Genomic DNA, 23092 nt, shown 5'->3' on the forward strand with positions numbered 1-23092 from the left:
CTCAGTCTACAACTCTGCAGAATGAAGCAGTAACATTACCGGCTCGTCCTGGGAGGACACGAAATGAGGTAAGCAGAGCAGGAAACCAGCTGGGAAAAGAGGATCAGAGGTGGGGCCCAGGCAACCTTCTGGAATGGGGGTTGTGTGGGGTCACCTCGCGAAAGAGAGCCTACCTCCATCCCGCTCGGCACGGCACTTCTCCAGTTTACAGTCAGTGGAAAGGTTCAAAGAGGTGAGCCGACTGGCTTAAAATCACGCGGCCCAGCAGGGGCCTGGGCACCCGTACGCCGTCCCCACGTCTGAGACCCTGGTCCTCCCTGGGCACATTCCGGAGAGCCCCGTGACCAGGCGCGATGGGAACAGGCTCAGACAGCCCTCACTCACCCTCTCCCGACCTTAACTTGGGGAGGGTGCACTCTTCCAGGGACACACTGATGTCCCTTTAACATAAATGCTAAAACCAGTCCGAGTCACGTCCAGAAACATGGCCACGTGGGCAGGCCTTCACGCGTCCCAACAGCTGAGGCGCGGATGGGACCGAAAAGGGTGCACGCCGGCCGGGAATTCTCACCCTCCACCCAACGGCGCTTAATCCCCAGCGGCCACGGAAAGTCTGACGGGCGCAGATTCCACAGCAGCTGCCGCTGTTCAAGGCCTCTTTGTTCTCCTCTCGGGCGCCTGTGGACCTGGGCAAACGCTTTCGGCCCCGGGCGATCGCATGCAGGGGCCTCAGCAGCTCTTCCCGACTCGTGACCGGTAACTATTACGGCAACAGTGGAGCCCGTGCGTGAGCACACACACACACACAGGCTCACACACTCACACTCACACCAGGGACAATGGAGCCCGCGCACACACAGACACACACACACACACACACACACACACACAGGCACCAGGGACAATGGAGCCCACACACACACAGACACACACACACACACACAGACACACACACACATACGCTCACACGCTGACACCAGGGACAATGGAGCCCGCACAGACACAGACATATATACCAGGGACACTGAAGCACCCCCCCCACACACACACCAGGGACAACGGAGCCCAAACACACACCGACAGACAGACACAGACACACACACACACACACACACACTCACACCAGGGACAATGGAGCCTACGCACACAGACACACACACACAGACACACAGATACACCAGGGACAATGGAGCTTGTGCACACGCAGACACACACACACGATCACACACTCACACCAGGGACAATGGAGCCCACGCACATACACACACACACACACACACACACACACACAGGCACCAGGGACAATGGAGCCCGCGCACATACACACACACACACACACACACACACAGAGGCACCAGGGACAATGGAGCCCACACACACACAAACACACACACACACACACACACACACATACACTCACACACTCACACTCACACCAGGGACAATTGAGCCCGCGCACACACACACACACACAGGCACCAAGGACAATGGAGCCCACACACACACAGACACACACACACACACACACACGCTCACACGCTGACACCAAGGACAATGGAGCCCGCGCACACACAGACATATATACCAGAGACACTGAAGCACCCCCACACACACACACCAGGGACACTGAAGCCCATGTGTGCACACACACACATACACACAGACTGGGGAAGGGGAAACATTGGCAGGATATCAGATGATGTTAAGAAATCATTGCTAATTTTTAGATGCTTTATTGTGGTTATTTTTGAAGGTGCCTTTATATATGGATGAAATGAAAATAAAACTATGAAATGAAAAACAAGTATTTTGTTAAAAGTACTATATTTCTCCTTTGTGAAAAAAATCCAGGTTACCAGCTCGATATACGCTATCAGCACTAAAGGCGAGTGCTGTGTTTGTTCATGTGTCCAATGTCCATTTATGTTAAATGTGGAGGCTGACATCAGACGACTTTCTCCCGAACTAACCTTCCCCTCCCACCGTCCAGGCCTCTCCTCGGTCAGCTCCTTCCCTGCAGGTTCTACAGCACTGCGTCCTCACGGCCTCTCCCACCGAAAACCTTCACTGGGACCCCACAGTCAACGGCAACCACCCCCCCAACTTGGCTCCCTGCCAATCTAGACCTAGCATCTCTCTACCCCGCCGATCGGAGGCTCCCCACGCACGCTCCCCGGCCTCCGGCCTGCACGTTCTTGGGGGACTGCCCTGCTCCCCAAACACGCTGCAGCGCCGACATCCGTGGAGAGACCTGCTCCCGGGTCCCACAGCTGGCGGAAGTCCTTCCCACACCTGACGCGTCAAAACCCAGTCCTCAGTAAGGTTCCAGTTGAAGAACCAGGTCCCCGTACAGTGAGGGCGTCTCGAACTGCCCGGAACAGAAGGAATTCTGTGATGTCCTCACGCGGCGTCTGGCCTCGGAGGGTCCAGTTACTGGGGAACACATCCGTCATAGCCCCCGTGAGAGGCTGTGCCCTCCAAAGCCACAGCCCACCTGCGGACCCCACCTGTGACACCCACGGTCAGGTCCAGGGTCCTGCTAATGACCAGTGGCCACCCCAACGTGTGCTGAATTAAACAGTGGTAGACACCTATTCTCGGCCCCCAAACAGGCCGTGTCCTCGTCCTCAAATAAAACAAAATGTGATTAAAAAAATAATAATAACCTTTAAATACATGGTCAGTTCAGTTGTGTTGCTCTCGTTTCCTGTGGGGAGAGGAGCCCTCAGACACGGTCGGTCCCAGAGCTGCACCTGCAGACACTCCCCTGACCCCCCACCGTGCCTGCAGGGACCGTCCCGGCCGGCGCTCAGGTGACCCGTGAGCCCAGGATCGGGCGAACGTCTCGTCAGTGTCCCGACCAGCAAGGCTCTCAAAACACAACTGACTGATAAGAAAAATAAGACCTTCTGGATGCGGGATCTGGGATGTGTGATTTCTGCGCGCAGGAGAAGCTTCCTAAGACCACAGCCCGTGTCCAGCGCAGGCGCGCAGTAACCAGGATGCCCCTCCCGCTCTGTGGGGTCGGTGACAGCAGCAAAACCGCCCATGAGCACAGGGCTATCCCCCGTGTTCTCAGCAGGACCACCACGTGGTGGACACACAAACCCACGCGATGAGACACCCAACACTAGAGAAAATCGCTCCACAATACGAGGAAAGACGTGAGAAAAGACCACGATCGTCTGAATACAAACGTCAGGTCCCACGAGCTGTCCCCGCCTCTGAGCGACAGAAAGGAGCCCATTACTCTCAGAGCCTGCGTTGGGGACAGAGCCAAAGGGCACCTACGGGGGCCGGTCCGGACTGTGCCGACACCCGCCCGGGGGGTGGACGCGTCAGAACCGACGAAGCCGGTCACCCCCGAGGGCCACACCTCTCAGGCCACTCACGCCTCGGGGCAGCCGCGGAGCCCCGGACCCAGCACAACGGCCAGCCTCGGGCGAGAGGCACAGAGCCCAGCCCTGGCTCATCCGAGCTCCGGAACCCTGGTCCGGTCGACTCATCTACGGTGTCGATCTGTGCTGTTAATCCACCGCACATGGACCGTGCCCCGGACTGGACTGGCGCACCGACCTGGTATCAGTCCACAACAATAACACCGCACTGACCTGCTATCCCAACTGCCCACATAATCGTTACTGACCTACCGTTCTACCACAATAATCAGTTACAATGACCTTCGGTTCTGATCTGCTGTGTTAACTGACTCTAATCTGCTGCGCTGACCCACTGTCCTAACCCACCGTACCCGAGTACGACACCATCGACAAAATTTAACCCACTACACCAATCTCTGTACCAACCTCCCAGGGCCACCCAGGCCTGCTCCCTCCCTGAGCCCCCATGGCTTTGTCCCTCACTCTGAGGGTGGGGAGAGGCAGAACCGTGGAGGGTGGGGCCGGGCTGGCCACCAGAAGGCACCTAAGTGGGGGGAGGGGCCGGTGTGAAAAGGGCAAAGGGGGCTCAGGAGGGGCCCACCACCCCGGCCCCCGCGGCCCCCACGTGGCAAGAACCCCACACGAGGGGCCCATTCGGGCATGCTCCGTGCCCGGTCAGAACACACACACCCAAACCAGTCCCTAGCACACAGTCTCACCCAGACCCTTCGCAGCTCCGTGGCCGGCCAGGGGCAACCACGCAGGGACACGGACGCACACACTCAAGGCACGTATGCGTTGGCGTGACCCTGACCTGCCACTGGAGAGGGAACTGTCCTCCCTGCAACCACAGTGAGCTTCTTTACCTGAAAAGTGGGCCCACCAGCAGGTGCTTTGGGGGCCTGACCACGATCCTGCCACTGAAAATGGCCACCTTGAGGGCGGGCAGGTGAGGTCGACACACGGGGGCTGCAGAGGAGCTCCTCACGGAAAGTAAGTAAACCGGTAACACAAAACACACAGACGTGCCAGAGGGAAAGCGGTCTCCACACCCAGGAGTGTGGGAGCAAGGCCACCAGTGTCTTCTCTGCGTCTTCCTCAATGAGCGGTTTGCTTCCGTGATAATAAGTAACTGAAAGATGGGGCTCTTTCCTTTCTAGAGAAATGTTTGAGGGGCGCCTGGGGGGGGCTCAGTCAGTTAAGCGTCCGACCTCGGCTCAGGCCACGATCTCATGGTCTGTGGGTTCGAGCCCCGCGTCGGGCTCTGTGCCAACAGCTCCGAGCCTGGAACTGCTTTGGATTCTCTGTCTCTTTCTCTCTGCCCCTCCCCCACTCATGCTCTGTCTCTCAAAAATAAACAAACATTAAAAAAATGTTAATACAACACTAAAAATAAAAAAATAAAGTAATCAGGTTCCTACTATTTTGAGCTCAAGGGATTAAAAACTCATTTCACAGCTGGGGCTCCTGCACAGGAGCGGACGCTGGGTCCGCTCTCTTCCCTCCCCTCCTCCCCTCCACCCTGTGTGCAGGGGTGTGTGCCCCGGCGCCTGTCTCTGCTTCATCAGGGCTCTGGGCGTGCAAGGGGCTTTCACGGCAGCCCTGCACCCTCTCTACGGCCACAGCCTGCCAGTGTCGGTCCCCACTGCCAGCTGTTTATCCCTTAGTATTTTCTAGCTCCCGTTTCCGCAGAGAGCAGTCTGTCCTTGGTCAGGGCAGGGCCGGAACATCAGCAAGTGGCCAGCATACAGACTCACTGTCCTTGGTCAGGTGCCCACCAGACCCACCCAGCTGTGACCGGGACAACCAGGGTCACGTGACACTCTGCAGGGACAGTGCGTTGGTCAGGCTTGTCTGGAGAAAGAGACCCAACAGGCGTGTGTGTGTGTGTGTGTGTGTGTGTGTGTGTACATATATACGAGGGGGAGTTTATTTTAAGGAGGGATTATGGAAGCTCAAGTCCAACATCTGCAGGGTGGGCCAGCAGGCTGGACACCCAGGAAACAGGTGCCGTCTGAGTCCAAAGGCCTTCTGCTGGCAGAATTCCTTTTTGCTCAGGGCACCCCAGCCTTTTTCTCCTAAGCCCTTCAACTGATTGGATGAGGCCCACCCACACCACGGAAGGCAATCCGCTTTACTCAAAGGTTACTGACTCAAGAAAGTCTAGAGTAACGTTCAACCAAACGTATGTCTACTGTGGCCCAGTCTGAAATACACAATTAGCCATCGCAGGCACGCAGGCATACTGGTGAAGCCAACTTATTGCAACAAATATTGTAATTTAAACCATTGAACGAGTTACTTGAGGTTGTTCCCGCAGAGAGGGAGAGACAGAGCTCGCCCTTTGAGTTCAGCGAAATAACAGATAAACCATGTCATCCTACTGGGCACTCGCCCAACCTTCACCGACTGCTGAGCAGTCACATACTCTCAGCACAAACCAAGCCCAAGAAGCAACCGGTTTCAGGCCTTACCAAACAGATGTGTTTTTGCTTGCTGCTTTTCTAAAAGCCCCAAATCAGGCTGTGTTTCAATTACCTACACGGAGGAAATGGATCACAAAATAGAATAAAAAAATATGGAAATCAAATAGTTACTCTCCACCCAAAAGGCTCTGAGGGCACCTCACCTACAGGGCTCCTTACATACAGAAGGAAGTTCCCGGAAGACAAGAAATGCGACCCGATTAATTCTGAACAAGAAAACATTTTGGAGAGCTAAGTAAGAGTTTCATCGATGAGGAAATATCAGAGGACAAAAGAGGTGTGGTGTGGGACAGATAATTAACCCCAAAAGGAACTCACAACAGATGGCTTTGGGGTCAATCACCAGCTTCTGAGGGAAGGACACACAAGGCAGAGAGAATAAAAAGTAACCCTGAGCCAAGGAAGGCCCTCTCCAAAGTCTCCTAGGTAGACCTCTTCACTTCAGTCAAGGCTGTTCCACGTCAACAGCCTGCCCTGCCTCGCCCACGGTGGCGGTGGGACGGTCTTCTTTCTTTGTCCTGATTTTCAGAGTCCGCAGCGCTGGAGTCCTTCCCCAGTGAGAAAACGTAAAGCCCTAATGCAGCACAAACCAGGTCCTCTGCACCTCCAGATGCTGCTAGCTGCACGGGATCCTCGAGGGAACAGAGAAACAACCAATAACAGTAGTCATCACGAAACAGTAGCTCTAAGAAAGCTCAAAAGAGAAAGAAGGCTTCTCTGTGGCTAAAGAAAATGATAAGGGAGTGGGATTTTAAAGCTGCTGTTTTCTGAGCTCCAAGAGGCCTGGATCTACGGAAACAGTTCTTTCCACAGCCATTTCCTTTTCTGTGTCCCTCCAGCTAAGCTTCTAATCCCATTCCTGACCAATGAGAGGGAAGGAAGGAGCAGGGACTGGGCTGTGTCAGGATAGAGGCACACAGCTATCACTCGTGGCAGGCACTTCCGGATGTAGTGGTTCCGGTCTGCTGGTACAAGGAGGCCCCTGCAACAGGACGTAATGTGTCTCAGCACCAATCCTTGACACTAGCAGGGATGCCAGGAAGGAGAGAGGGAGGGAGGGATGAACAGGAGGGCAGATGGATGGAGGGGTAGGTGATTAGGTGGATGGATAGACGGATGATAATCTGAATGGGTGGGTGGGTGGGTGGATGGGTGGATGGATGGAAAGACAGGTAGATGGATGGAAAGACAGGCGGATGGATGGAAAGACAGGCGGATGGATGGATGGATGGATGGATGGATGGATGGAAAGACAGGTGGGTGGATGGATGGATGGAAAGACAGGTAGATAGATGGATGGAAAGACAGGCAGATGGATGGATGGATGGATGGATGGATGGATGGATGGAAAGACGGGTGGGTGGGTGGGTGGGTGTATGGATGGATGGATGGATGGATGGATGGATGGATGGAAAGACAGGTAGACAGATGGAAAGACAGGCGGATGGATGGATGGATGGATGGAAAGACAGACGGATGGATGGATGGATGGATAGATGGATGGATGGATGGATGGATGGATGGACGGACAGGTGGGTGGGTGGATAGATGATGGATGGATGGATGAATAGATGGATGGATGGATGTACACGTGGGTGGATGTGTGGATGAGAGATACGTAAGTGGACAGGTGGAGGGCTAGATGGAGGAGTGTGACGATAGAAGAAAGGACGGATGGATGGATGGAGTGACACACACAATGATGTAAGACAGTTACACAACAAACAAATCCACAAGAAAACACAAGCTCAAGACCAGTATTAGCCACTGTTGCCATGCCAACGCAAACATCCCACATGTCTGAGTAAATAACAGATGACTAACTGTATCCACTTTAATCGCTATTTTTAAAAGTTAAAGTGCTGTGCAGCTGAGTACAGAACATCAGAAATATTGTTCCACTCCAGGAAGTGACGAGCCTAATCTGGGTCCCCTTCCCTAACGGAAGCCATGAAGGGAAGTGAAGCCGTATCCTCTGGTGACACACACTCCCACAGGTCTGGGAAGTCAGGTTTCTTGGCACAACACTTCTGAGTAAAGAAATCTTCCTGCCCAAGAGCAGTAAACGCTTTCTTCTCCCCCCGCAAAGAGAGAAAATAACAATTCAAGAGCTCCAATCACTGCAAAGGCAAAATGTGGTAACGTCAGCCTTACATTTGCCAGGAGTAACTCTGAACTTCTTCTGCCCGTCCTCTGGCCTCAGCCAATAAGTAACATCAGTTCGCTGCCAGAGTGGCATGCTACAAAAGTTGGGAAGGACGGGAACTGGCCGTCACCGAGCACTTCCTGGATCCTCGCAAGTGCTGTCCGCGTGGGGTGAGTTTCATGTTGGAAGTTTGGTCTGTTAGAGAAAACGGCACCTGAGATGCATGGAAAATGCATTATGCTTAGTGGTAGTTCCTGTCTGAATCACAAGTATGTGATTCAGTCAAAGTCAGGGCACAGAGTGACAGCGCGTCGGTGGCCCCGCAGCCACCAGGAAGAACACGAAGCTGTCACAACATCACACCCCTCCTCCCTGGGCCTGGGGGGCCTGCCTGCCTGCCTCTGCTGGCACAGCCCCACAGTTCAATTCAGCACACTCAAACCATAAGACAAGTCTCCACGGCAGAAGCGTCTCCTGGCCAGGCCGTGTTAGCAGATGCACACGTGTGTTCTTCCTCACTCCTCGAAACGCCCCTACAGATGGGGAAACCGAGGCCCCAGGGTGAATGAGCTCCCCTGGCAGGCGCGGGGCCGGGATCTCAGCACAGTATCACCCTGCCCTCAGGCCACGGCACCTAACCTGGGGGGCCCCACACACTGGGTTCCTTAGGACGTGTTCAAATAGTAGCTAAATGTAATGACTTTGGACGCTGAAGTCGGTCGAAGTCGCTCAAAGTCGTTCAGGGCACTTTGTCCTGTGAGACGCTGGGCAGACCCAGCAGGTGTTTGCAGGGGCCTGCCTTGTTCGTACCTCCCGGAACCCATGGGCTCAGACGCCGAGAAGGTCGCACAGGGGCGCGTGGGGTGTGGTGGCTACACTGGGGGACACCTCCCTTGTCCCTCAGGTCACAGCGTCTCCACCCAGAATACCGACAGCACACTCGATCCTCATGATCCGGGGCTTCCATATCTGCACACTTGACCCTAAAATCAATCCTCACGGAGCTTTTGCCATCACTCGAGGACCGGAAGGAGTGGCAGAGAGCCTGAGGGGCCGGACGCCCGTGTTCCTAGCGCAGAGGACAGCCAGGTGACCCTCTGCCGTCTGGCTCCTGCTCAGGCCGTGAACAGGTGTCCTTCTTGCTGCCCACTGAGTGCTAGGCTGCCTGCGTTCCTGTGCTCTCTTCGGGTGAGTTCGCAGCTTAAAACTGACCCCGAGCATGGTGCTGGAGTCCTGTCCAGTTCTGAGTTCGAGAGCCCTGACGGGCCTCAGGAGAAAACAGGTGTGTGGGATGAGCTTTACTCCGGCTGGAGCTGCCGCTGTTGGCTGGGACTTCATGGCGGGTCAGTCCAGAGTCTGCATTAAATTCAGTGTCTTTAAACAGAAAACACACACAAAAGAAGGTCATCCACTGTTGGGTTGATGACAGTGTTGTGACGAGACTCCCGGGAACGGGCCTGCATGTCCCCAGGACGGACGGTTCAGGGTCGCTGACCCGTGTCTGCAGTGACCTTAGGGAACAGGACCACTGCGAACGAGGAGGACCCACCGCAAACACGGCCTTCAGGAGCAGGATGCCAGGGGCCCAGGTGCCGATTGTGGAGCTCCTCCCAGGGCAGGTTCCGGGGTGTCAGTGCGACTGCCGCTCCAAGACAGACAGCCAACCACGAGCACAGACCAAGCCAGGAACATGTGGCCTCCAGTGGAAGCCCTAAGGATCCGAAATAAAACAGACCCAGCCGACACACGGATCAGGTGATTGCCTGGGTTCTCAGGACAAACGCAGATGAAAGTCTCCAGAGAGAAGACAAATCATAAGGACGAGGGTGTCCTTACCGAGTGAGGAAACAGGTACACACACCACGTTTCCAGCGTCCAGGCATCCGAGGGATGCCCCGTGTGCTGTCCTGCCCGAGAACAACGAGAAACGGCCCCGAAAGGACTAGTTCTGTCAGCGGGAAGGGACCGACGCTCAGCCAACAGAGGACGCCTGTCCTCAGGAAGACACCGACTGTGTCCAGGAAGGAAACAGACCTGGAAAAGCCCACAATGTGTTGACCAGAATTCTCGGTGCAGAACAAGATGTTGCAGATTACAAAAACGTGCCCGGAAGTCCCCAAAATACACACACAATGGCATTGAGAGGGTACTGTTTAAAATAGCAGAAGCGTTGGGGCGCCTGGGTGGCGCAGTCGGTTAAGCGTCCGACTTCAGCCAGGTCACGATCTCGCGGTCCGTGAGTTCGAGCCCCGCGTCAGGCTCTGGGCTGATGGCTCGGAGCCTGGAGCCTGTTTCCGATTCTGTGTCTCCCTCTCTCTCTGCCCCTCCCCCGTTCATGCTCTGTCTCTCTCTGTCCCAAAAAATAAATAAAAAACGTTGAAAAAAATAAATAAATAAAAAATAAAAAAATAAAATAGCAGAAGCGTGGACACAAAGAAATGACCCATAAAAATGGAGTTCAATAAATTTGGTGATTCTGAGCGAAGAAATGCTACATGGCCATTAGGAAAGATCACACAGACACGGGGCACAATGTGCTGCGATGTGCACTACAGAGAAGGGCACAAATTGTGCCTCAGTTTTTACAGATGATGGAAGGGTGGATGGATGGATGATGGATGGATGGATGGATAGATGAATGGACAGATGGGTGGGCGGGTGGACATTCAGACAGGCAGACAGACAGGCGGGCAGACGGATGGACGGATGGACGGATGATGGGGAAGCAGATGATACAGATAGGTGTGTGGAAGTCTGGCCAAAGATACGAATGGAATACTGCAGGTGCACAGATGACAGAGACAGAGACAGAGGAGAGGATATAGGAAAACAGACGTACCAGCATCTCCGTGTCCGTACGTACACACGCGTGAATGGGCACACGTGCATCTGACGGGCAAGCCCAATCCCGTAAGAGTTTCCTCCGACGACAGGAATGCAAGTTATTTGTTTTGTTCGGTCCCTCTGTATTTTCCCATTTTTGTTATGAACACGTACAGCTTGCACGAAATACTTTCAAAACACCGTAAGAAAGATAAACTGGACAGTGTGATGCGTGGGTGAGAGGGCAGTTTTGCAGCTTCCTCCCCGAAGGCTCAGCCTGCCTTTAGCAGGAAGGCCCCTGTGCACACGTGCAACTGGCCGAGTGCGGAAGAGAGGTGAGCCCTGACGAGCAGCTGAGGGCCCGAGACAGAAGGCCTCGGGGCAAATGTCCAAGGACCGTACAGACTCGTGCACAACGTCAGAATCTCGGGAAGCAAACAGGAAGAGCCAGTGCCCCACAGACAGGCGCAGGCCAAGTGTGCCCCACACACGGGCAGCTGGACAGGCACGGTTTCCATCCCGAACCTCAAAAACAGCAGACTCTGGTTCCAGAAGCTGACGATCCAAGCTGAGCACTGTTTCCTCCTGGTTTTTCTCCCTCTGCCTCCCATCACCTCCACGTTATCTCTGATCACCTAGAAGGGACACCAGCCCAAATCCGTCAGCCCTCCGAGAAGTCTTTGGTTAAGCAACTGGCTTAGGAGAAATGTGGCTTTGATCCAGGAGTTACAATCCCTGAACTATCCTCCACCTACTGAAGATAACCACACCCAGAGACTCTCTACGGGGGATAAATACACTGCCTTTAACCCCAGACAACAAAATTCTTTTGCTGGAAGGAGAGGGAGCAAGTTGTTAGCTTCCGTTTACCTGTGATGGTATTTTCTAAGCCCACAGCTGGAGCAAAGTGAACAGGGCTGGAGGTGAGGCCCCATTAAGTCACACCACACTGAGAAACATGGCCAGCAGCGTCCTGCCATCCAGCTGACCTGTGTCACAAGGGGCCCGGAGCTCAGAGCTGCTCTGTACCCTGAATGGCAGTGTGCCTGTGGCGGAGGGGACAGGAAGAGGGGCCTGACTCGGGGCACGGTCGTCAGGCACCAGTGTCCCCCACAACGGTGCAGAAACTCAAGATGCCTGAAATGCATGGCACTCCCTGGGGGTGCACTAAGTGACGTTCCGTGGGCGGGGCGGGAGACAGCACGTGAGCGCAAGCAGTGTGTCACCTGCGGCGGCCCAGGGCATAGAACCTCCCCCGGCGTTCGCTCACCTTCTCTGTGCCTCCAGGACAGCCTGGAGGGCAGGGTCTAAGGGCAGCAATGCATGGCCAGAGCCCGAGTCCCCGAGTCCCCGAGTCCCCGAGTCCCCGAGTCGCTCTGACAGCAAACATTTGGTAAAGGGCCAGATTGTAACTATTTTGGCTTCTCACAGCTACGCAACTCTGCCTTTGGAGCTGGAAAGCCGCCGTTGATAAAACAGCCGAGGGGGCCCGGCACACACTCGTACAGATCAGTCTACAAGGCGGGCAGCGATCGCGCTGGCCGTGGCCACGGTATGCCGGCCCCTGGCTCAGAGCAGAACCCCGAGGATGGCTGCCCAACCAGGGCCATCGCCACCGCTCCCCTGTCGGTCAGGTAAAAACTCACGTCGTTTCAATCCACCTAGACTTTGTGACCAAGCTGATACAACAGCATTCCAAAGGCAAAGGGGGAACAGCAGGGTGGCATAGTTTTTAATTCTTTTTCAATCTAGACTTGGGCATGTGAAGCCAGTGGCTGCTTGCTTCTTCTAATTGTTACTTTTTTTCTTTAATTTTGTTTTATGTTTACGCATTTTTGAGAGACAGCACGAGCGGCAGAGAGAGGGAGACACAGAATCTGAAGCAGGCTCCAGGCTCCGAGCTGTCAGCACCGAGCCCGATGCGGGGCTCGAACTCACGGACCGCGAGATCACGACCTGAGCCGAAGTCAGACGCTTCACCAACTGAGCCACCCAGGCACCCCAACTGTTACTTACTTTTTTAATACACTTTGTTGCAGAATAATTTAAAATTTTTTCAAATTAGAAACAAAAGCGAGTGGGGAAATTACACTTTTGAGGGACTGGACTTGCTCTCCTGTCTGAAGCGAACTAAAAGCCCACAAAAGACACAAAGCAAGTATTGTGAGGACCGTACATGTGGGTCAACAAAGGACATGATCCCTGAGACCATACAAGCACCCCAGAGGTCACGCCCTACAGGAGGGGATGATGCTGTGCCTCTGGGGAGACCGAGGCAGCTGACTCAGGGCAGTGTGCGGAGAAGACTGCACCAGGGGGAGCAGGAAAACCCCAGGGATCCACTCGGCATCGAGCACTCGGTTGGGTGTGCAAGAGCCAGTGGAATCTGAAGTAGAAGAAAGGAAATTAACAAAACAAAAACCAGAAAAAAGGAGAAAACCCAATGAAGCCAAAAGGTAGGTTTTTGCGAAGGTCGGGAAAACGGATGAGTCTCCTGCAGACTAGTCAGGTAATAGCATTTGTCACCAGAAGCCAGAGGAGTGGCATCGCGAATGGCCCCGCAGATCTTAAGGGGCGGAAAGGAACAACTTTAGGAGGGCAAGCGCCTTGGGGACACTGTCTACCCGTGCTCATTCGGGAAGAAAATGCTGCCTTGACGGATCGGGACTCACTGTAAGTTCACCTTCCCGCAAAGAAGGGAAGCTTCCGCAGGAAGTCCTGCCAAACAAACATTTAAGAAAAGACTGTAATATAAGCAGTTCTGCCAACGCTCACCCAAAACGTGGAAAGGGCAGGAATGCTCTGAACTCATCCCAGGGGGCAGGGCTGACCCTGAAGTGTCCAAATCAGACCAAGACATTCCAGGAACCGGGACAGAGACCAACATCCCACGTGCGAACACAGACCCGGTCACCTCAGTGGGGCAGGACGGGGCGAGAGGGGTCTTGCGGGTGAGGAGAGGGAGGGCCCTTACCCTGACCGTGGTGAGGGCTTCACAGGCAGGGACAGATGTCAAACTTACCACCTTCAACATGAGCACCTTTCAAAATGTCAATTGTGTTTCAATAAGGCTTTTTTTTTCTTACGTGAAAATTCGCCCAAAAGTCAAAAAAGGAACATTATCGGTGGTTCAGCACGTGCTTCAGGCCCTACTATAGAGCAGACCCGGGATGATCCCGGCGAGCTCTGTGGTCTGGGGAGACCCGAGCCCGTTCCCGCCCAGGGGTGGACTCGGAAGCAGCCTTCTCCCCGTGAACCTCGTCCACCGCCCTGGTGGATCATCGCCAGGTGAAGCTCTGTTCCCCAGGGCGATGTTGAGAAACAGTTTCCAGAACAAAGAAACGAGCCAAGAAATTAGCGAAGTGGGCACCAGGAAAAGGGGACGCCCAGATGAACCCATGAAGCAGCGAACACATTCCTTCCTGACTTTCTTGCCAGGTTCCGGTTATAACCACCGCGTGAGTTATCTTGTTGCTTTGTAATGGATCCCGCGTCATCATTTCGTTGCCACGTCTGAGGATTTACCCATGAGGTTCTTGGTGGACATGTGCAACCGGAGAGAAGCCAAGGGACTGGGGAGGAGAAAGCACAACTTCTGCTCTTCAAAATTAACTTCAAGACAACGTGTAAGTCATTGAAACGATCAACTTAGATTTTAAATCTATCGACGAGATTATCCCTCACGCCAACAGAGCACCCACTTACCCGCGGCAGGGACGCCCGGTCTGCACAAATCGTGTATGCAGCACACAGGGGCCCAGCACACAGGAGCCCATGACCATTCAGGGCCCAGCACACAGAGCCCCAGCACGCAGGAACCCATGAGCACACGGGCCCAGCACGCAGGGGCCCATGACCATTCAGGGGCCCAGCACACAAGAGCCCAGCACGCAGGAGCCCATGACCATTCAGGGCCCAGCACACAGGGGCCCAGTACACAGGAGCCCATGAGCACACGGGGGCCCACCTGCTGCAGGAGCCACTGCCCCGCACAGGAAGAGGAGCCACCAGCAGTGTCCCAGCGGGCTGCTGAGGCATCAAATTCGGGAAGGTTTAACTGCTTTTAAATTGCATTCACCAAAAAACGCATTTTTAAATCAACGCATCGTCTCCTACTTTCTCACGTGCCCCTAACACTATGGAAACGGTCACGATTAAAATGCCGAGTACACTTGGAGGCCGCGCTTCAGGAGACCTTCCTCGCTAGACGCTGGCATTCAGAGAGCACAGGGCTTCTCCAAGTGCACACAGCACGCAGAGACAGGGTGGGGGGACCAGGCCCCTGCCTCCCAGCCCTGGGTTCTGACTGCAGAGCTCAGAGCTCCGCCACAGCCCTGCTGGGATCTACTCCAGTTTCCGCCCTGCTGTGGTGTCTCCAGTCAGAGAGAAAAAACTCCTGAGCCGACGGGCATCAGCCCAGTGAATGCAGGCCAGACTTCTACTGGTTTTCCAACTGATGGGGAGAAAGTTCCGGAGACTGGAACCGTCTCCGTTTCTGCTGACCTTTGCAACGTTGAACCTTTCATCACTGCAGGGGACACCTCTCTGCCTGCCCGGCACTCGCTTCTTCCCTCCAGGCCACGCGCCCTCGCCCGCTTCCAGCCCACGGCTCAGGCAGAACAGACTCCTCTGGGCTCCAGAAGCTGGTCTGGCCAGTGCGGAGCTCCAGAAGAATTCCCAGAGCTCGAACAAGGGGCTGCTCGTGCTGTGCCCAGGCCGTCACGAGGGAAGCCTACAGTCGCCAGTCGCCTCTACAGAGAGAAACCGAGTCACGGGACGGGCAGAGAAGGAAGCCAGGCCGAGTCAGAACCGCCTTCTGGATTCAGAGGTGCAGGGACTGACGAGCTCAAAACACACGGGAGGAAGCTAGTTCTCCAAACTCCTGAAGCTCAGCTAAGCTGCTGTGAGTTTCCAAGAGGGCCACCTGGTCACACGGCCTCCAAACACAAGCTTTCGAGGGTGGAGCTGGGGCTGTGGCCACACACACACAGAGCCCCACTACCCGGTGACAAATGTCTCAGTCACAGCTCTCCCAGGGAAGGTCCCTCCCGGAGCCTGTTCTGAGCGCTGAAGAGCGTCCTCTCCCGACCAGGGCACGCCGGCCGCTCTCCAGGCTGACCGCCAGCAGCCGCCCGTCGGCGCGGACCCGAGGAGCAGCGAGCATGGGAGGACACTGGCCCATCACCCTCGTGGGAAGATAAATTTCCACTACCTGAATATTTTAGAAATATTCTTGTGGTGCTTTTCAAGTACCTTTGAGCTAAAGACTCTGACTTCATCATAACTGGGAACTTCAAAGGAAAATCAGAAATTGTAAGTAAGCCAAAGGCTCCAGCACCCCCCAGCGTCCTGCAAAGCCCAGCGGAGCCACCTGGCCGCCTCCACCTGGATGGACCCGGTAACCTTTAGGTCAGCCTCCCCAGGAGCCCAGGGTGTCCCCAGAGGGCACGGTCAGGACTGAGGGGCTTCCCGTGAGCCAGAGGGACGGCACAGAAGTGCTGAGAGGAGAGCCCAGCTGGAGGGCGGTGCACCGCCCACCCCCACCTCGGACACGTTTCTACGCAGCCCCCGTGAGCGAGACCCCCTCACTGTGCCAGGGGGACTTGGCGGGAAATATAATCTCCCGACAGCCAGGCCTGGGAAGCTGCAAGGGAGGCTGGTGACCCAGGGGCAGAGACAACGTGAGACATGACAGATCGCCAGTGGGCATCACCATCCCCAGAGGGGCCTGCAGACGGCTGGGGACCCCACCCATGAGGCGGGAACCCCAGGGCCGGTGCAGGGGCACACTGGCTGCACCCCAGGTCCACAGCGCTGCCCGCACTGAGCAGCGCCCCCTCCAGCGCGCCACAGGACCAGGTGTTCCCCGAGGTGGGACTGCACGCGGGCACAGACCGCAAAACAGTCCGATCGGGAAACAGAGGCGGCAGAACAGCAGCCTGGCGGGCAGACCCCCTACCTACTCTGGGACCGGGCTGCGTCCCTGGGCTTCCTGTCACATGGACAGCTGTCTGGCGTGGCCTGGGCTGTCTGATGGCCATCAGTTTGGGAGTAGATTCCCATGAGCTCACAATGGAGGCCACAGGGAAAGAAAGAGGTTGGGGGAGGGTGCGGAGGGTGGAGGGCCCGTCTGCCCGAGGCCAGAAGCCCAGTGCGGACAAAGAGGCCGTGTTGAGAGGAGGGCCCAGAAGGGCAGAGATGTCACACTGTTTTAGTCCTCGCTTTTTAATTACCGTGGGGACAAGCTTCTCCTGTGGTGAACAGACTAGAACATTCAAAACTGGAGCAGGAACTTCTACAAACACTCCCAGGCTGAACTGCACAACAGCACCAGTAGACCAGTAGAGAGGGGGCTTGTTGAGGCTGCCCGGGAGCGCGTCTGGAGAAGCACAGCGACATAGCAGAGCAGGGAAACCGGAGCGGGAAACTGGAACCCCAGACCAGAGCCCCAGACCGGAGCCCCAGACCAGAGCCCCAGACTGGAGCCCCAGACCGGAGCCCCAGACCGGAGCCCCAGACCGGAGCACTAGACCAGAGCCTCAAACCAGAGCCCCAAGGCTGGAGCCCCAGACCGGAGCCCCAGACCAGAGCCCCAGACTGGAGCCCCAGACCGGAGCCCCAGACCGGAGCACTAGACCAGAGCCTCAAACCAGAGCCCCAAGGCTGGAGCCCCAGACCGGAGCCCCAGACCAGAGCCTCAAACCAGAGCCCCCAGACTGGAGCCCCAGACCGGAGCCCCAGACCGGAGCACTAGACCAGAGCCTCAAACCAGAGCCCCAAGGCTGGAGCCCCAGACCGGAGCCCCAGACCAGAGCCTCAAACCAGAGCCCCAAGACTGGAGCCCCAGACCGGAGCCCCAGACCAGAGCCTCAAACCAGAGCCCCCAGACTGGAGCCCCAGACCGGAGCCCCAGACCGGAGCCCCAGACCAGAGCCTCAAACCAGAGCCCCCAGACTGGAGCCCCAGACCGGAGCCCCAGACCGGAGCCCCAGACCAGAGCCTCAAACCAGAGCCCCAAGGCTGGAGCCCCAGACCGGAGCCCCAGACCAGAGCCTCAAACCAGAGCCCCCAGACCGGAGCCCCAGACCAGAGCCTCAAACCAGAGCCCCAAGACTGGAGCCTCAGACCAGAGCCACAAACCACAGACCGGGGCCCGCAGACCGGAGCTGGAGGCTCCAGACCACAGGGGGCCAGTGCGGTTCACTCTAGAACACACCAGATACTTCCAGTGGGCATGAGCTGGGCTCAACCCAAACCTGAATCACAGGGTGGTCACAGACCGTTATTTTTGAAGCCCTGACCACGAATCTAAACAACCCAATCTCTGCTGGGTTTGAACACACTCCGGGAGCACTTCAGGAGATGTCAGAGTTCGGGGATTCTGAGTCAATCCTTCTTTTTGAGGGGGTGCGGGGAGTCTTAAAAGTAAAGGGCCGATGTGGGGTCACGTGGTCCAACTAACCTTGAAGCCAGGTTCTATCTTTATCTTCATATTTTTAGTGCCCAATTTCTACGAAATATTTTTAAAATAGGGAAAAAAAAATAGTGATGCATGGGAGCAGAGAGCTGGGAGAAAAGCCACAAAGGAAAATTAAATATTTCTGCATGAGCGGAGCTTGTCATGTGATGGCACCTACCAGAGCCCGAGCGAGCCTGGCACCTCAGACCTGGCCTTCCTCCTCCTCCACAGGGTGCACGCCTTCTGGACCATATCCTGTCTCCCAAAGCCTCCTCCCTCACCATTCGTTGCCCTGCTCCCACGACCTCGGTCCGGGGCCCAGTGACCCACACAGGGTCCCCTGCTGGAATGTGTCACCGCAGGAGTCAGCTCGGCCCTCCTCCCAGCGTCTCCAGCCCAGGCAAGTGCCCTCTTCCCGGGCCTGGGTCTGCAGAGCTGTGAAATGGGTTTGTGTCCATTTCAGCAAAAATCTGTGAAAGTCCGCTTCCTTCTGGAAGGGATTTGGTCAGCAGAGTGTCCGTTCTGCCTGCCTCACAGAATCCAGCAGACCAAGCACGGGCATTTCAAAACATTTTCGAAACTACAAAGAGCCATGAAAATATATGGTAAAGTTTACGCAAAAGAACGCTTTCTGGAAATCTTTCAAGTGTTAACTATTATGTCACATTCCAGGCCTACCATCGGCTATTTGTCAAACACTCTTAAACCTCTGTGGAGAATCTTGTCATGAACAGTAAGCCGGAAGACTGCATTTCTGTTCCACAACGCTCATATTCTAAGATACTGTTCTTTTTGGGGGCACCTGGGTGGCTCAGTCGGTTGAGCGTCCAACTTCGGCTCAGGTCATGATCTCTCGGTCTGTGAGTTCGAGCCCCGCGTCGGGCTCTGGGCTGACCGCTCCGAGCCTGAAGCCTGCTTCAGATTCTGTGTCTCCCCCCTCTCTGCCCCTCCCCAGCTAGTGCTCTGTCTCTCTCTCTCAAAGTTAAATAAACATTTTCTAAAAAAATGTTTAATGCTGTTCTTTTTAAAAAGCAATTAAGAGTTGGAGACAAAGCACAGTACTGGCCAGATGTGAAAAGTGGTTTCGGGTCCAAGTTTCTTCCAGTGACTCAGTAAAGAAATTATCCGTATCCAGAAAGCCTTCACTGTGCCCGCCATCGAGTCTGTTAGTTTACAGTGTGGTGCCCTCTCGGGCGTCCTCTGGAAGGAAGGCCGATCTCTCTGAGAGGGACAGCTCGCGGAGGGTGACTCCCGCCAAAGACCCCGAGCAAGCTGCGTCGCAGAGTCAGCGGCCGGGAGAGGTGGTCTGCCACGGACTCGGGTTAGAAGTCCCAAGGGTGAGCGCCCACTTCCTAGAGCTCACTTGAGATTTTACAACTTCTGCAGGCCCTTGGGCGATGCCAAAGGAGTTGGGCTCAGCCAAGAAAAGTGGAAACTATTTTTGGCATCCAGAAGGGCAGCTGTAGGCCGCGGACACAGTCGGCGCCTAAAACGCATGCCTGCCTTTACAGATTTGGAGAGCTTCTAATCCGGGACGCATCCGGAAACCTCGAGGCCCGAGGCCAACTCGGAGAGCGCCAGCCCGGGGCCGCGGGCGCAGGTCGCCTCCGCACGGCCTCCGCGGAGGGGGCACTCCAGGGAGGGCGAGGCCGGCCCGGGGGTCTGCGCGCGCAGAGGCCAAGTGCGGGGCGCCCTGTACCCACTGGAGCGCCGAGCGGCGGCGAAGTGTGGCACCCCCGCGAGCGGCGCGCCCGGGCGGAAATGCGCTCGGCCCCCTCCGTCTACACCCGAGCTGGCCACGGGGCTCGCTGAGCACAGGGAAAGCCAGAGGGAACGGACGCCCCCGCGAGCCGGGGGTACCCGGGCGGGAGGTTCTAGGCGCCCGGCGTATGCGGGGACCAGGAGGCGGTGCTGCGGAACTCTGAGGACCCGAAGAGGGGACGAGGGGACCGCGGTCCTGCAGGAGGGGGAGGCGCGCGGGGGCGCACCGCGCTTGGGCAGGCGGGGTCCGACCCCCGCCGCAGAGGAGAAGGGGGCGCGGAGGAGGAACACCGACAGGACAGGGAACCGGGGAGGGGGCGGCGTGGAAAAGACGACGGGGAGGAGGGCGGGGGGATACGGTGCGCCCGGGCAGGGTGGGGACCGGGAGCGGCGGGAGCTGCGAGAAGGGGGCACCGAGGGGGGGACGCGAGCGGGCAGGGAGGGGCCTGCGGGGGCGGCGAGCGGGACTCTCCCGGGGCTGCCCCCACAGCCCGCCCCCCCCCCCGCCCCCGACCAGCCGGGGATTCCAAGCCGCCGGCTAACAAAGGAGGCTCCGGAGGCCGCGCGCCCCGGCCCAGGCGGACAAAGGCCCGCGCCCGCCCGCGCCCTCGGGCTCCCCGCCGCCCCCCGCCCTCCCGCCCGTCCGCGCCTTCGGGCTCCCCGCCGCCCCCGCGGCACTCACAGGATGGAGGTCTGCGGCGCCACGGCGGGCACGGCCTCCAGCAGCAGATGCATGCAGCGCACGGTGCTGCGGAAGCACAGGCAGCGGCTCGGGCAGCCGGCGCCCGGCTTCGGGGTCCCCGTGGCCAGCGCCCCCCAGCCGCAGCACAGCACGAGCGCCAGCAGGCAGCGGCGCGCGGGGCCCGCGGGGCCCGCGGGGCGCACGGCCATAGCCCTGGGCGCGCGGCGCTCGGGGACGCGAGACGACCGGGAGGGCCCGGCGCGACCCTGCGGGCTCCGGACTGCGCCCGCCCGCGCGGCCCACGTCCCAGCGGTGCGCGGGGGGCGGGGGGGCGCCAGCTGTGCACATGCGCGCGGCTCCTCCCACCGCACCCGCCCCGAGGGCCGGGGCGGGGCCGGGCGTGCGGCCGCGGCGCCCCGCTCTCCGCCCGGGGGCCCCCCCGGGGCCAAGTCCGGGTCTGCGCGCGGGAGCTGCGGCCTGGGCCACCGCCCCGAGCCGCGTTTGCCGCTCGTGTTGTGTGAGAGCGGTGTGAGCGTGCTCGCTCTGCTCCGGACCCAGTTCCACGAGGCCTCTTCTCTCTCTCTCTCTCTCTCTCTCTCTCTCTCTCCCCCTTTCTCTCTTCTCTGTCTCTCTCTTTCTCCCCCTCCCTTTCTATCTCTTCTCCTCCCACCCTCCCAGCCTCTCTCTCTCTCAATCTGCACCCCCCTTCTCTAAATTTTTTTTTTTCAACGTTTTTTATTTATTTTTGGGACAGAGAGAGACAGAGCATGAACGGGGGAGGGGCAGAGAGAGAGGGAGACACAGAATCGGAAACAGGCTCCAGGCTCCGAGCCATCAGCCCAGAGCCTGACGCGGGGCTCGAACTCACAGACCGCGAGATGGTGACCTGGCTGAAGTCGGACGCTTAACCGACTGCGCCACCCAGGCGCCCCTGCACCCCCCTTCTCTAAACACACACACGCTGCAGCAGGATTGGAGCCAGGCAGACGGGCACCTGCCTGTGACCCCGCGGCCCTCTTTCTGCCGCTGCTGCCCCCAGGGCATTGTTCCGAGCACAGAGGACATTCGTGTAGGGGCATGGGTTCAGTGCTGGGCCAGGATGTCGCTCAGTGCCCTTGCAGGTCCCTCCCTGGTGGACACACCCCCAGGAAACCCTCGGGCCCACCCCGGTGGGACATGGGTGGAACCACCAGGAGACACAGGGGGAGCTGTGGGAAGGAGGAGAGACTGAGTCACACACACACACGCATCCGCACTTTTGTTCTAGCACTGCACATGTGATCCACTGATTCTCACAAAAACCCGATTCCTGCATTTTACAGGTAAGGACCATGCCCAAGTGCCAGTGTCAGAGCGCAGCCCAGGTCTGGGATGTGTCCACTGTGTGACCTGGTGGCAGTCTACCCCAGGTGTGCCTGAGGGCACGTGGGGTGAGGCTGCTTAGTGGCCGGGCGCTTTCCTTGTGACAGGTTAGCACACACCTCCCAGGGTCCCCACCTGGTGGCAGCTTGGCTGGGGTCTGGCTCAGGTCCTTCTGGAGGCTTGCACGCCGGTCACTGAGGTCACTGTCGCCACTGCCACGTGAAACAGCCTTCCTGGCTGCCTCGGGACCCAGCACAAGCCACCCCAGGGGCCTGCGCACTAGCCAGGCACAAAGCTTCCCCACTGCGTGCTCCTGGACTCCACACGCTTCTCCACATGCCGTCTGAGTGTCCCCGCTTGGATGCCCCACGAGAATTTCAGCACGATCATGTCAGAAACACGAAACATTCCTCTCCCTGGAAAACGCACTTTTTCTCCTGAATCACTGGTCTGCTGCTCCAAACCACCTTCTCCTAACTTCGACCTGGAGCTGCCCTTACCCTGGTCCTCACCCTGCACGACGGAGTCGTGAACCGCACTGCGCGTCACTGCCAGAGACCCCGTGCTGTCCCCGACCTGGCTTTCCGTGACCACCCCCAGCCCCTGGCTCAGCACGGAGGCCCCCTCCCGGGCACCCTCCTGCTGAGTCTGCCTGGCCTTCTTCCCCCGCAGTGGACAGAGAAGAGGTCACAGCTCTGACCCCGCCACTTCCCGTCCAAACATCTGATTTAAGTGGGCAAAGGCCACATTTCACAAGACACCTTTCGCCCACTGCCACACCCAGGAGGCGGGGGCATCTCTGAGCAAAACACAGTGTTGCCTTCTCTTCTCAGCTCGACAGCAATGTCTACACCAGCCGCGGGGGCCCTGTCCCGTGTCCATCTGGCCGGGCTACTGGCACACAGAGCTTGGGCCCAGCTCTGACCCAGGTGTTGTGCTGCAGGGGTTTGCAGATGAGACGAGCACGGGTGGATGTGTGCAGTCTGCTGACGT

General features: G+C 57.3%; 2 protein-coding genes across 2 annotated transcripts in view; both read right to left on the bottom strand.

Annotated features, from left to right (window-relative positions):
- Positions 1-21312, bottom strand: part of PXDN (peroxidasin) — a gene marked incomplete at its 5' end in the record, with an annotated part of 79383 nt that extends 58071 nt beyond the window's left edge. The window contains one exon of the mRNA XM_058686331.1: positions 20738-21312. Coding sequence (XP_058542314.1) covers positions 20738-21312 — 575 coding nt within the window. The remainder of the gene's footprint in view (positions 1-20737) is intronic.
- LOC131484280 (keratin-associated protein 5-1-like) lies at positions 471-4067 on the bottom strand. Its single transcript, XM_058682381.1, has 2 exons — positions 1324-4067; positions 471-1138 (listed from the first exon to the last, which is right to left on the bottom strand). The coding sequence occupies exons 1-2, from the start codon at positions 1577-1579 to the stop codon at positions 471-473; spliced, it is 924 nt and encodes a 307-aa protein (XP_058538364.1). The 5' UTR covers positions 1580-4067.
- Positions 21313-23092: the final 1780 nt, after the last annotated feature.

The sequence above is a fragment of the Neofelis nebulosa genome, chromosome 9, assembly GCF_028018385.1.
Source record: "Neofelis nebulosa isolate mNeoNeb1 chromosome 9, mNeoNeb1.pri, whole genome shotgun sequence".
Classification (NCBI taxonomy): Eukaryota; Metazoa; Chordata; class Mammalia; order Carnivora; family Felidae; genus Neofelis; species Neofelis nebulosa.

Excerpts from the sequence above, each read along its gene's own strand:
- LOC131484280 (XM_058682381.1), bottom strand. The coding sequence starts at position 1,579 with ATGTCTGTGTGTGCGCGGGCTCCATTGTCCTTGGTGTCAGCGTGTGAG. Across the intron at positions 1,139-1,323 it reads GTGTGTGTGTGTGTGTGTGT|GCTCCATTGTCCCTGGTGTG; the intron begins GTATGTGCGCGG and ends CTGTGTGCGTAG.